Here is a 14,160-nt window from a genome sequence, read left to right as displayed (position 1 = left end):
CAGCATGTCCAGGGACTCTTTACTGGATTACTGCAATCAGCTCCTCACTTATTTCTACTGACCAGCATTGCTTTCCTCCCAGGCCTTCTCCACAGAGTAGCCAGAGTAATCTACTTAGTTCCTTAATCTGATCTTGCCTGTCTCTCCCTTTTTCTTTGTTGTTCTCTCTCCCAGTCATATCAAGGACTTCGCATTTCTCTTGGAACAAACAGACTGCTCACTGTCCCTGCCTCGTGCTCTGTCCTCATGTCTCATTCTGCTCTCTGGGTACCTGTCACCTTGGCTTTCTCTTACTCATTACCACTACCATGAGGCCATTGATTCTTTCTTGATGTTCTCCCATCTTGTTGGCACTTCCCTGGGGTAGCTCCTTTCACTCTCAGCTCAGACCGTGACACCCTCCTCTTCTCTCATCTAGGCTTGGATGCTCAGGTGCTACCCCTTGTCCCACTTGCAGGTTTGCTTCTGTTGTCTGTTTAGTTCTCGAGACCTGTCTTTCCCATTAGCCATAAGTTCCAGAAGGGCAAGAGTTGTGTCTGATTTACCCAACTTTTTGCGCCAGTGATTACTCAGGAAATATTTGTTGAATATTTGAAAAACATAAATGTCAGTGTCTACAGGGAAATCAGTGGAAGGCTGTAACTGCAGCCAGTGCATTCTGACCTTCACACAAGGGCGTTTCCCTGTTACTGGGAGCCCCAGGGCATCCCTCTGATGTCACAGGTATTGTGGAAAGTGGTCTGGGGATCCCATCATTAGGGTCCATAATGGTAGGCTTTTTTTTCTACCTTATAGTCTTGGCAACGGTGCGTCAGGGTAGGAGGATGTGATAGTAAACTGCTAGTTTTCCTCTCATCCATTTTTCTTTACTTTTTGGCACCTGCTGCTGTTTACTCAGATTTTAGTGTGAACATTTGCTTTAGCCTGTGTTATACACACATGTTGAATTTAATTTATAAACAGTTGGGGGATGTCCTGCAAAGAATGCTTATGAATGCCAGGCACTTAGTCAACCCTTCCAGTTCAGGAGAAACTAATTCCTTATTTAAGATGTGAACTGACCCGTACTTTGCCCTGGCCCTTTGCGTAGCCTGGAGGTCTTTACATCATGGGGAGCCCCAGACATAAGGAGAATCTGGTGAAAGTTGTGGACCCTTCCCTAGGATAATAACCTTCCTAAAGGTTGCATAACACCAATGCTATTCTGTGATGTGTATGAATTGCTGCTGTGAGTGTTCTTTGTATATCAGCCCTCGTGAACCTCTTAACTTACCTGTGAAGTAGCTGCTATCTTATTCCAGTTTTACAGAATAGGAACGAAGCCACCAAGAAGTGCATTAACTTTCTCGTAAGTGGACAGTGGCAGAACTAGGATTCAAGTTTGGACTTACTGGCTACACAGGCCAGCTCCTAAGCTCCATGTGTGCACCGTGCTGAGAAATTTACTGCTTGTATCAGGAAGATATAGACCTCCAGAGCCCATACGTAGCCACAGCTGTGGACTTTTGGACTCTAGGTTAAGAAACTTTGAATTTGAAGCTTCCAGCTTCTTCTGTTCTCTCCATCATTCTGCTTTTATTTCATCACAATCTACATTAATCACAATCAGGATAGTTCTAGAAACTTCGTTTGCCACATAGACTTTTCCTGTCTGTCTTAGCCCAACTGTCTTAGTTAGTTCAGGCTGCTATAACAAAATAACATAAACTGGGTGGCCTAAACAATAGAAATTTCTCAGCGTTCTGGAGGATGGAGGTCCAAGATTAAGGCACCAGCAGATTCAGTGTCTGGTGAGGGCCTGCTTTCTGATTCATAGATGATAACTTCTCACATTCCGTGGTAGAAGGGAAGGCAGCTGACTGGGGGCCTCTTTTTTTTTTTTTTTTTTTTTTTTTTTGAGAGTCTCATTCTGTCACCTAGGCTGGAGTGCAGTGGCATGATCTCGGTCACCGCAGCCTCTGCCTCCCGGTTTCAAGCAATTTTCGTGCCTCAGCCTGTTGAGTAGCTGGGATTACAGGTGCCTGCCACCACACTCAGCTAACTTTTTGTACTTTTAGTAGAGACGGAGTTTCACCATGTTGGCCAGGCTGGTCTCAAACTCCTGACCTCAGGTGATCCGCCGCCCCCGGCCTCCCAAAGCACTGGGATTACAAGTGTGAGCCACTGTGCCTGGCCTGGGGATCTCTTTTATAAGTGCACTAATCCCATTCAAGAGGGTTCCACCCTCATGGCCTAATCACCTCCCAAAGGCCCTGACTCATCATAGCATTACATGGGGGATTGGGGTTTCAATTTGTGAGTTTCCAGGGAGATAAACATTCGGTCTATAACACCATTCATTCTTCTCCTGTCTTTAGCTGTTAGCTTGGCACCTTCCAGTTTGTGCCTTATCCAGATTCAGCTTTTCCTGCTGTTGTTTTAATTTTTAGATTAAATTTTATTTGTATTTATCATTATTATTATTATTATTTTGAGACACAGTCTCGCTCTGTCGCCCAGGCTGGAGTGCAGTGGCGCAATCTCAGCTCACTGCAAGCTCCACCTCCCAGGTTCACACCCTTCTCCTGCCTCAGCCTCCCGAGTAGCTGGGACTACAGGCACTCACCACCACGCCCGGCTAATTTTTTGTATTTTTAGTAGAGACGGGGTTTCACCATGTTAGCCAGGATGGTCTCGGTCTCCTTACCTCGTGATCCGCCTGCCTTGGCCTCCCAAAGGGCTGGGATTACAGGAGTGAGCCACCGCGTCCGGCCGTATTTATTATTTTTATAGTGCCGTTTTCTTCTAATTTACTTACTTCATTTTGATTAAATGAATTGATTTTAAAAGAAAACTCTTTATCAACACCATTATTGGAAAAACCAGTTCTGATTGACTGGTAGAGACTTACTGCTGGAAATATATCCATAATCTACAAAAATAAATCAACCTTGCTCATGTTATTAAATTTTAGCGTTATGCTTACTCTTGAGTAAAAATGGGAAATGAATGAGTATCAGGGAACTATACGGGTTATATTAGCACCCAACTATGATTTTATTTTCTTTGATATCATCAAAAAGATAGAAATAATTCAGAAAAGGCAGTGTCTTTTTTATTCTGGGTTTTAGTGAACTAAAAGCATCTACCCAGTACTTAAGATCTCTCCCCCAGGCCCAGTCTGGGCACGGTGACTCACACCTGTGTAATCCCGGCACTGGGAGGCCAAGGTGGGTGAATCTCTTGAGGTCAGGAGTTCGAGACCAGCCTGGCTAACATGGTGAAACCCTGTCTCTACTAAAAATATAAAAATAAGCCAGGCATGGTGGCTTATGCCTGTAATCCCAGCTACTCAGAACACTGAGGCAGGAGAATCACTTGAACCCGGGAGGCTGAGGTTGCAGTGAGCAGTGATCATGCCATTACACTCCAGCCTGGGCAACAGAGCGAGACTCTGTCTCAAAAAAAAAAAAAAAAAAAAGTCCTTACCAATTTGATAGACTCCAAATGGTATCTTATTTCTGTTTCTGCCTGTATATTCTTACCCAGGGCAGACTTGAGTGCCAAATTACAGAGAACTTAGAATGTAGAAAGAATGGTGCACACCTAGGTAACAGAAAAGAGGAAGACATGTGGGAAAAGACATCCAGAGAGAAGCATCCAGAGAAAAAGGAGACCAGTGTCACATCCTTTTTGGCATGCAGATGTTTCCATATTGCTTTAGGTTTTGAACATTCTCTTGAGAAGCCTTCTCACTTCCCTGCTCTTCAGAACTGACAGAGGTAGACGCCATCTCAAAAAAAAATAAAATAAAAGATCTCCTCCCAAATAGTATTTGAGCCATCCCTGCTCTTGCTATTGTCCCTGCCTCTAATGATACTTGTTATTGTATGGGAAAGACAGTACTGCTTTTAAGTATAACTTTCTCTGAAAACAGAGAGTTACACCTATGTGGCCAGTCTTCCGTGCTGTCCAGGAGCTCCAGCCTTGATTCTAGAAATGAGTTTGAAAATAACCGCCACTGAATATGTGCTTGCTGGCTTCCTGGCCCTGGATCATCTGCTTTTCCAGTGTGATTTTTCTCCAGGTGTCAAAATAGCCCAGCCAGGTAGGCACTGCAGTAATTATCCCATTTGAACAGTGGCGGAAACTGAGGCACAGAGAAGTTGGGTAACCTGCCTGAGGTCACACCACTGTTAAGTGGCAGAATGGAGTCCCAACGTGTCTTGAGCTCGTATGCATGACATCTTGTGCTCTGCAGTGACTGCCTTCGGTATATTCTGTTTCAAACAGTTCAGTGTTACACCTGTCATCAGAAAATGTGTTAGCTGGGAAAGTTCTCTCATTCCAGTTTCATGTGTAAACAAAAATATATGACATTTTTGGAAGGGGTGGCTGGACATGTAACGTGCTGTGTGCTCTGGTGAGAAACACTGTAAAATGAAAAATGAGATTAATGTTTCAGATTGTACAGTTCTCTAATTATGCTTTTAATTATTCATATAAAACAAGTAAAATGACCCCTGACAGAGATAGAAATGATTTAGGTAAAATCAAATATTTATAAGATGCTGCTGATTCCCTGGGTATATTGTAACAGATGGAATCAAAATGTTTTGCCTGTGTCCTTTGGATGCAAAATGTTATGTATGGAACTTACAACTGGCTGAGGAGGATCAACAGTGTTTGAAACACTACTGAGCTAATGCCTAAATGTTTTGACATCAAACTAAAGGTATGTGGTTGGTATAATATAATATTTTAGAAGATATTTTCTAATATCTGTATACATAGATATATTTTATATAAGATTTTAGATATTATCTTCTAAGATACTATATTTATGTCACACAATGATAAGTCTCTCATTTTTACAGTTCTAAATAATTATTTGAAAATCAAAAGGTGGTAATATTTCATGACACATTGAAAATTTTGTCAAATTTAAATATCCGTGTAGTTAAATAAAGGTTTATTGGAACATAGCCTCACCCATTCATTTAAGTATTATCTTTGGCTGCTTCTGTGCTATAAAGAGTGAGTAGTTACACTAGAGACCAGTTGGCCTGCAAAGCCTAAAATATTTACCAACTGGCCCTTTACAGGAAAAGTTTATGACCCCTGTTCTAAAACATGCCCAACACAGGGTGAAGGTGGCACAGTGCTGTAGCATATTTAATTGGCACAAGAAACACTTGCTTTTACTTCATTTTATCCTTTAATTTGCTGTTCTTCTAATTGGGCATTCCTTGTATATTTTTTCAAAAGTTGGAGAAAAACTGCCTTTTGAATACAATAAAAAGGGATTTATATGAGAAAGTTCCTTCACTTGCTTTTAATGCTTGCTTTACATAGAGAAGTACTGAAACTAATTGCGGTATTCTAGAAATGGGTCATTAGCCTAGTCCCTATCTTTTATGGAGACCTAATTTTCATGCAGGATTTCTCACTAAAGCTCTAACTAGGATCCCTTCAGGAAGAGGAGACAATGAGGATAAGCAATTTCCCATGGCTTACGCAAGCTTGGCTTTCGATCACAAACCATTCGGTATATTGTTTGGCACCTTACATGTATTTAGCAGCCAATAAGTATTTATTGAATGAATGAATGAATGAATTCACTTCTAGAGAAACAAAAAAAGGGAATATATCACTTGAAAAGAATTTGTTTTTTATTTAGACATTATATTCCTTTTGGAAAAATATTTTTTTGTTAGTGTAAATCCAAGTTATTCTCAATTTCTCCTTCCTGTATTTCAAGAAAGAGCAGTATATTTTTGAAATTTAGGGTTGGAATTTAATTGAGTTTCCCTATGTTGTGGATACTTCTCATGTGTTCTTTGGATGGGTTAAGGGAAATTATTTTTTGCTTGGAACTAAAAGAAAAAATAAATAAAAGTTATCTGCCAGTATTTGAGTGACTTCAACAGTAGATTTTGCATTACACTTCCCTGGGTACTGTTACTAAATAACAGACTCCCAGCTCTCTTCCCACTTACTGTTGCCTTAATATTGGAAGCACCCACAAATTTTTGTTTCCTGATATCTTGCCTGCATTTTCTGACCAAAGAAACATGCGTATTGCATCTGGCTGATTATATATTTCCTATCTGGTTCCAGACCTTGAATCTTGGGGTAGCCCCATGAATCAGTGCTTAAAAAGAAGAATCTTGCTCTCTAGACGATTTTGACCATCAAGCAGTTTTAGGAGACACTGATTCAGAGTGACTTATTCTGTCATTGTCTCCATTTTTTAAAAATCTGTTAAATGGATAAGTAATTCTGAGATCATTCTCTGGAAAGTGTCATGATTTAGGGCCAACTGATGCTCTGAGAGCATTCTGCAGCTAGAATGAACTAATTTATTCAGGCGGGTGTGTTCAATGTATTTTTTCACAGGTGCATGAGGACATAATTCACATCATGGTAGTCATGAACTTTATTAGAAGTAACAGGAAAATTCGGTTTGATTTTGAAACTCAGTTTGTTTTCCTCTCTTCTCATTCGTTTCACACAGTTGCCATCCTTCTGAAAGACGACTATTTTGTCAGTGGAGCTGGTCTGCCTGGCAGATTCAAAGCCGAGAAGGTGGAATTTCATTGGGGCCACAGCAATGGCTCGGCGGGCTCTGAACACAGCATCGATGGCAGGAGGTTTCCTGTTGAGGTGAGAGAAAGTCAAGATCTCAACCAAAGCTGTGCTTCGGTCTTTATGTTAATCAGATGCTATGTCCTTACCCTCAGTCATTTTGCAAATCAAACCTGTACAGTACCTAACTTCATCTCTCTGGAAACCCTTTATCCGTAGTATGGCAGGTGGGTATCCATCCTTGTTTCTTGCATTTGTTTAACTGGAGAAACACAGAAGCCACAGGCATCGTGGTTTCAGTAGACTCACTGCTGGTTGATGATGTTCATCATGTGTTTCATTTGACACAGTTTCTTTTCGCTGTCTGTTCCCATTTTTGAAAGATGACATTATGTATGAAACTGGGTTGACTTCATTTTCACCCTTAAGAAAATAGAAAAGTTGGCAACATGTAGAGGAGTCTCAGAACCTTCTCTTGGTAGCAAAGTTGTAAGGTTTTTTTGCTCCCAGTGGCTGTTGAAAAAGAGGCTGTGGTGGTATGAGTCAGTGTTAATTTTCTTAGGATTGATGGTGACATTTTGCTTCTGCTGTGTCAGTCTTCTCAGTGATCCATCCTGCTGGACAGTAGAAGGGTGTGGGTGCACTAGGTCAGATGCTGCTGTGTATCTGCTTAGAGCCAGGGTGAGGGAGGGAGCACGTCTCCAACTCCTTTATTAATGTTGGGTAGGGAGAGCACATCTCTTCCAGTGCCAACCTTATGTATTTCCTTTAATCATGATTGTTGTGTGACTATTCTTTTGTTGTGATGAACATGTTTGTTTCTTGGTAGGTCCCCCATGTGGTAAGCCTTAGAAGTGTATGGAAGAACAAAATGAATGTGGTTCTGAAACCTGCCCAATAGTCCCATAGACAGTTGTTTTGGATAAACATAGAAATTGGCCCTTCTGCTGTTAAAGCTTCACACTTGTATTTGTTTTATTTGAGTTCCTTCCTCAGGAAAGGACCTTCAGGCCTCTCAAAAAAGTATCAGAGGACTGAAGTGCACCAGACCATTGCACCAAATGCCTTTTTACCCCTCCTTAGTTCTTGTCTTCTTACACATTGTTACGTTTCCTCCATGCTATATAAATCTCTAGTTTTAGTCAATCAGGGAGCTGGATTTGAGACTGAGCTCACATCTCCTCTCTCGGCTGCAGCACCCAGTTAAAGCCTTCCTTTGCAATGCTTGTCATCTCAGTGATTGGCTTTCTGTGCAGCGAGCAACCGGACCTAGTCTGAACCCCGGGTGTTTCAGTTACAGTTCTAGCCTATGGCTGTACTCAAACGTGGAGTGACTTTTCACTGGTAACATACATTAATCAAAGGAGCCACATGGCCAAGGAAGGTTTTCAGCTGTTAGAATTTCGTAGCTTCTAAGTCTTGTCCTGCTTTGATAAGCTGATGAATTCTTGAGACCCCCTTCACGAAGAAGACACATGTGTGTATCTACACATAGATTTACATGTAACTGATAGGATTTCATCATTCTCCCTAGCTCCTCAGGCCCATTTTTGAACCCCGTAAGTATCCGCGAAGCTCTGGTGAAGAACCCCTACACAATAAGAAAATAATATTTATTTTTCTATAGATGCTTATATGGCCATGCAGATTTGTTTCTAATCCACTGTTCCTGGAGAAACCAGAGATAACTACTCTGAGAAAATGCTTCATGTTTTTTCTTGTTAAGCTGAGAAATTGTCAGTATCAGGATTCTTCCTGCATTAGGACTCCTTTATCTGTGGAACTTCCTATCCTGGTCACAATAATGATATCTTTCATGAGTTGGGTTTCTACTTAATGGGTTCTCTTCTACCCTTAAAATGGAATGAATCATTTCTTAGAAGTCTTAGCTTTATTTGTACTTGGAAATAAAGTACTTGGAAATGAAGTACTTTATTTGTACTTCATTCCTAGAAGCAAAATTACATCATGTTCTTAAGTGTAGGATTTTCCTTCTGGACTTGCTGACAGGTTCCCATTGGCAATATGAGTTGAAGGGGCAGCTTAGTGTCCAGCCAGCTTTGCTCTGAAGCCTCTTTGTCTTAGAATTGGGTTGCCGTTTGTTCATTTCCTGTTGTTTTGGACAAAAGACCTGTCCTGAAAGCTTAAAAACTCAATCAGATGGCTACCTTGGAAAAGAAGACCTCTAGAGCTGGGAATTGGGAACCTTGCCTCTGTGTAATTACACTTCCTCATGCCCAAAATGACCAGTCTCCTCTTTACATTTGATTCTGGGAATAATGTATCAAAGACATTAATACCCTTTTTTTCCTTTCTTTTTTTGAAATGGAGTCTCACTGTTGCCCAGGCACATGATCTCAGCTCACTGCAATCTCTGCCTCCTGGGTTCAAGCAATTCTCATGCCCCAGCCTCCCAAGTAGCTGGAATTACAGCCGTGTGCCACCACGCCCGGCTAAGTTTTGTATTTTTAGTAGACACGAGGTTTCACCACGTTGGCCAGGCTGGTCTTGAATTCCTGACCTCAAATGATCCATCTTTCTCGGCCTCCCAAAGTGTTGGGAGTACAGGCGTGAGCCACGGCGCCCGGCCACAGATTAATATTCTTTTGAAACACGTGACTTTTGGTGACTATTTCAGTTTTCCATTTCTCAGAGGGAGCCATTGAATTCAGAAGCTAATTAGAAATGGCAGCCACCATGCCCAGGCTTACTGTTTAACCAGGTTGTTTGGATATTTTTCTTTTAAATAATGTCAGATGATATGGCTGCCTATATCAATTGGGTTCCTTATTGAAGTCCATCTGATTCATAGCTTGTTTTCTGAAAATGTGATAAACATATTAACGGCATATTTGGAGGAACTTGAATTTCAGAGATTAAGTAACTGCATTAAATTTACCTTTAAAATATGCACAAGAAAGTTGCTTGCTTTTGCCCAAAGTATGTCTGTGATATTTCATGTTAAGTTGCTTTATTCGAGTTCTTCATTAATACCCATCTCTCCTTAGAATTTTTATACTATTTGAGCATCTTGCACTTGGTTTATTTCTTTTGACATAACTACAATTGTTTTCCCAAAAACTAGAATGAAAATAAGAAAATTTAATTTATCACGGAGTAATTTATCAGCATTGGGGACATTAATTATTTGTTTTGCATGCAGTATGTATGAGGGCTACAGAAGAATCATTGTTGAAGATTGTACTAGGATTGGTAGAATATGGCTGTGGTTCTCAGCTGGGAACAGCATCTCCCCCCTGCACCCTGGGGCATTAGGTCATGTCTGGAGACATTTCTGGTTATTGCCATTGTTGGAAGTGTTAGAGTATTACTTTCTAGTTGGTAGAGGCCAGGGATACTGCTATACATCCCAATATAGAGGACAGCCCCCACTAAAAGGAATCATCCAACCCCAAAATGTCACTAGTGTCACTGTGGTGAGATTCTGGAGTGGAGAAAGCAGTGTGTTTAGTGGAATTGAGCATTTCTTTATCTAAGTAGCATCATTTAAAATACATTTGAATAAAGAGGACTTGTTTCTTGGGAAGTCATTCCATCCTCTTTGGGTTTTAGAGAGTAAATGTACCTTGCCTTATGTGTAACAGCATTGCTGTTCCTGGTTTCTTTAGTATCTGCTTGAGATGCAGTCACGACCTTGGGAATTTTAACAGCTTCCTCTGTGCTGTGGCTCTGCAGGCTGAATTTTAAACATATGCCCCACAAGAAGCTGGATCTGCTCCCTGAGGGTAAATGGCAGCAAACTCAACTTTGTAGGTTTTGTTGCTTCCCAGGAATTCTTTGAGGTCATCTGAGACAACTTTGTAGGCATCCAGAAATTAAAGCTCTCTGAATTTTTCTGGCTGGAATCCTGGACTCAGTCTTGTAGTTCCTGTACTTAAAAACATCCAGTCTAATAGTTAACAAAGAAAGCCCTTGTACAAACAAAACAAGATGAAAGCTCTTCAGTAACCAGTGTTCTTTACAGCTCAGTTAAAGTTAGAAAAGAAAGTTGAAGTCACATTACAATGCCATGCCTTGGAGACTGAACCCAATTTGGATCCTCAGATGCCCTCACCTCCTGTTACTGAGCATTATTCCTTGCCTAGCAGCACATTTTTCTTGAGTATCTTCTGTTGTACGTGGGCTGGTACACAAAGATAAGTCAGAAAGTCACAGTTCCTGCCTTCAAGGTATTTACACTCCAATGGTGACACAGAAATTAAACATTGGTCATGTAACTATCTATGTAATTTCATTTGTGTTATAGTCTCTGAAGTAGAGGGATATTTTGATAGGGGATGGAAGCTTTCAATGGAGACATTGATACTTATTAGATGGAAAAGATGAATTGGAGCTTCCTAGTAGAATAAGGTTATGCAAAAACCGTGGGGCAGGTGGTATTTGTTAAGTTTAAGGAATAAAGAGGCCAGTAGAGATTTTGGTAGGCAAGATAATGTCTCTTCTTCTTCCAAATGTCTGCTGCAAATATGTTACTTTATGTGGCACAACAGACTTTGCAGATGTGATTAAGTGTCCTTAAAGTAAAAAAACTCAGAATATTCCAGTCATTAAAACAGGATGACCTGTTCCAGTTCTTCTGTGGCTAGTCAGCTTTCTGTTGTCGGTCCAGCCACAGTTATCTGTGACAGCATCTATCGTATCCTAAACTTTTTTCCTATTCCACACTCATTCCTGTTCTGTGGTTGGTAACTTAAATAAAGGTTCATATAACACTAATAGAAATTTAATCATGCTGCATTTCCACTAATAACCAAAGTTGCAGTTAATACAAAGAGAAACCTCCAGATAAAACCTTTGAGAACTCCATTAAAGTGGGGAGTTCATTGCATGCTTGTTGTTTGAGGTAATTAAAATCTTATTTATGACAATAAAAGATCACGGGAGTTGTTGATTCAGACTTACTGGTGCTTTATGAGTTGAAGTCTTCAATAAGCTTAAATGATCCAAATTGATTGTATGTGCCCCTTCTGGTAAAAGTCACAGCTGGTTCATTTCAGCTCTGTTCAGAGCATTTTAGTGAATGAATAGACGCAAAGGCATTTTTCCTAATGTATACCATGTACACGTTACCATATGCTACAGGTCTGCAATCCCTTGTCTGAAACTCTTGAGGCCAGATGTTTTAGAATTCAGAATCTTTCTTAGAAAGGTATTATAGCCCAGTGGTCCCCAACCTTTTTGACATCAGGGACTGGTTTTGTGGAAGACAGTTTTTCCATGGACTGGGCAGGGTCGGGGGTTCAGAATGAAACTGTTCCACCTGAGGTCATCAGTCATTAGTTGGATTCTCAAAAGGAGCATGCAGCAAGGCCGGGTGCGGTGGCTCAAGCCTGTAATCCCAGCACTTTGGGAGGCCGAGACGGGCGGATCACGAGGTCAGGAGATCGAGACCATCCTGGCTAACACAGTGAAACCCCGTCTCTACTAAAAAATACAAAAAACTAGCCGGGCGCAGTGGCGGGCGCCTGTAGTCCCAGCTACTCGGGAGGCTGAGGCAGGAGAATGGCTTAAACCCGGGAGGCGGAGCTTGCAGTGAGCTGAGGTCCGGCCACTACACTCCAGCCTGGGCGACAGAGTGAGACTCCGTCTCAAAAAAAAAACAAAAAAAGGAGCATGCAGCCTAGATCCCTCGCATGTGCAGTTCACAGTAGGATTTGTGCTCCTATGAGAATCTGATGCCGCTGATGTGACAGGATGCAGAGCTTAGGTGGTAATGCTCCTTGCCCACCATTCACCTCCTGCTGTGCGGCCCGTTTCCTAACAGGCCACGGACTAGTACTGGCCCTGTTAGAGCCCATGTGCCATATATATTTCAGAAGGCAACCAGTAAGGTCGGGAACTACATCCTTACATTTATTAATATTCCTATAACAAGCAAATGAACAGTCACACTAAGTGGAAATATCAGTACTCTACATAGCTTCACATTTCTTCATATCTGGTTTTACCACTAAGTTAGTTTTGGTAGCAAATTCATAAATAACAACAACAAAACACCATTTGGTCTTGAAAAAATATCCAGGGCCATTGTATGGGTCTTGTGTCTATTGAGTGACCTCAATGGCTTATGTCTAAAGAGCACTACTGGGTAGTTACAACCATGACACAAGCAGGTAAAATCATGTGTTTCCCTGTGGGGCGGATGTGTCCCGGTACTTTTCTCTTCCTCCTCCCATCTTTGTCTTCATATTGTACAGCATTCTTGGGCACAGTTCAGGATTGTCCAGCCAGAAGTTGCTAGTTTTAGGCTGACCTTGTTCTGTGATCGATTCTCATTTGAACATTCTGTTTGGGCCTGCAATTGTCTTCAATATCCATGTCTTCAGGTGTGTTACCTTGACCTCCTACTGCACTCCCTCCTGTCTGCTCAAATCCTGCCTTCCTCCTGAGAGCCCTCCTAATGATTTGCCATGCATTTTATGAAGTCGATCGGGGTTCTTCCCTGGAATACTTCTGTCACATTTTGGTTGAAGAGTTGTCTTGTAATGACCCCTAGGTTATGGCTCAGGTGAGAGAATGCGTTCCTTCTCTCTGGTAAGCACGTCCAGTTGTGTCATACACAAAGGCCTTGCATGGCGCCACCCTCGCCACACTGATGCAGGCACTCAGGTTCCTGCCTTACTCAGATGTGGACCAGCCCATCTGGGGTTTGAGGCCCACATGGATCCAGAGCTTCGGCAGCATGATATTCTAAAGCCTAGACTACATGTCAGGTTGGATAGCACCCCTTAAATAATCCCTCCTTCACTGCTGGAATAAGTTTATGTATACATGTTTGTATGTATGTATGAATGACAAGGTCTTACTGTGTCACCCAGGCTGGAGGGCGGTGGCGTGATCACAGCTCAGTGTAGCCTCAACCTCCTGGGCTCAAGCAGTTCTCTTGCCTCAACCTGCCGAGTAGCTGGGGCTACAACCACACACCACCAGGCCCAGCTAATGTTTTTTATTTTTTGTAGAGACAAGGTCTTGCTATGTTGCCCACGCTGGTCTTGAGCTCCTGATCTCAAGCAGTCCTCCCTCTTCACCCTCCCAAAGCCTGGGATTTCAGGCATGAGCCACCATGCTTGGCCTGGAAATCAGTATGATGGATGAAATACTTTCTTGAAGATTTATTTGTATATTGGCGTATTAAGGGCTTTGACGAGTCCTCCACTGAAGAATCTGTTTACCTTTGTTTAACACAATGTTTCCCCAAACTTATATGGCCTCTGTCCCTCTCTTGTGTGTGTGTGTGTGTGTGTGTATGTGTGTAAGTTCATAATATCACTGTTTTGGAAATGTAAGTTTATACTTTTCTCCTCTCAACCTTTAGTCCATATTCCTTTTAAGAAATAGGGTCCTGTTCAAAGAAATTGTTGTTTTGGTTTCTTTTTTCTTTTCTATTTTGTTTTTGAGATGAAGTTTTGCTGTGTTGCCCAGGCTGGTAGTGGTGGCTACTCAGCAGCGTCTCATGAGCCCAGGAGTTCAAGGCCAGCCTGGGCAACATAATGAGACTCTATCTCTAATAAAATAATATAAAAAATAAAACTATAAAGACATCTTGGCTTGTTCAAGAAACAATTTTTTAGC

General features: G+C 41.6%; 1 protein-coding gene across 2 annotated transcripts in view; it reads left to right on the top strand.

Annotated features, from left to right (window-relative positions):
* The window catches only part of PTPRG (protein tyrosine phosphatase receptor type G), a 743,582-nt gene that overhangs the window by 442,579 nt on the left and 286,843 nt on the right, over positions 1–14,160 (top strand). For both annotated transcript variants that reach the window (XM_023200598.2, XM_023200591.2), the window contains exon 4: positions 6,497–6,645. In XM_023200598.2, coding sequence (XP_023056366.1) covers positions 6,497–6,645 — 149 coding nt within the window. The remainder of the gene's footprint in view (positions 1–6,496; positions 6,646–14,160) is intronic.

Source organism: Piliocolobus tephrosceles, chromosome 2 (genome assembly GCF_002776525.5).
Source record: "Piliocolobus tephrosceles isolate RC106 chromosome 2, ASM277652v3, whole genome shotgun sequence".
NCBI classification, from domain to species: domain Eukaryota; kingdom Metazoa; phylum Chordata; class Mammalia; order Primates; family Cercopithecidae; genus Piliocolobus; species Piliocolobus tephrosceles.
The sequence above is the reverse complement of the archived record's forward strand: the minus strand, read 5'-3'. Positions and strand labels throughout refer to the sequence as shown.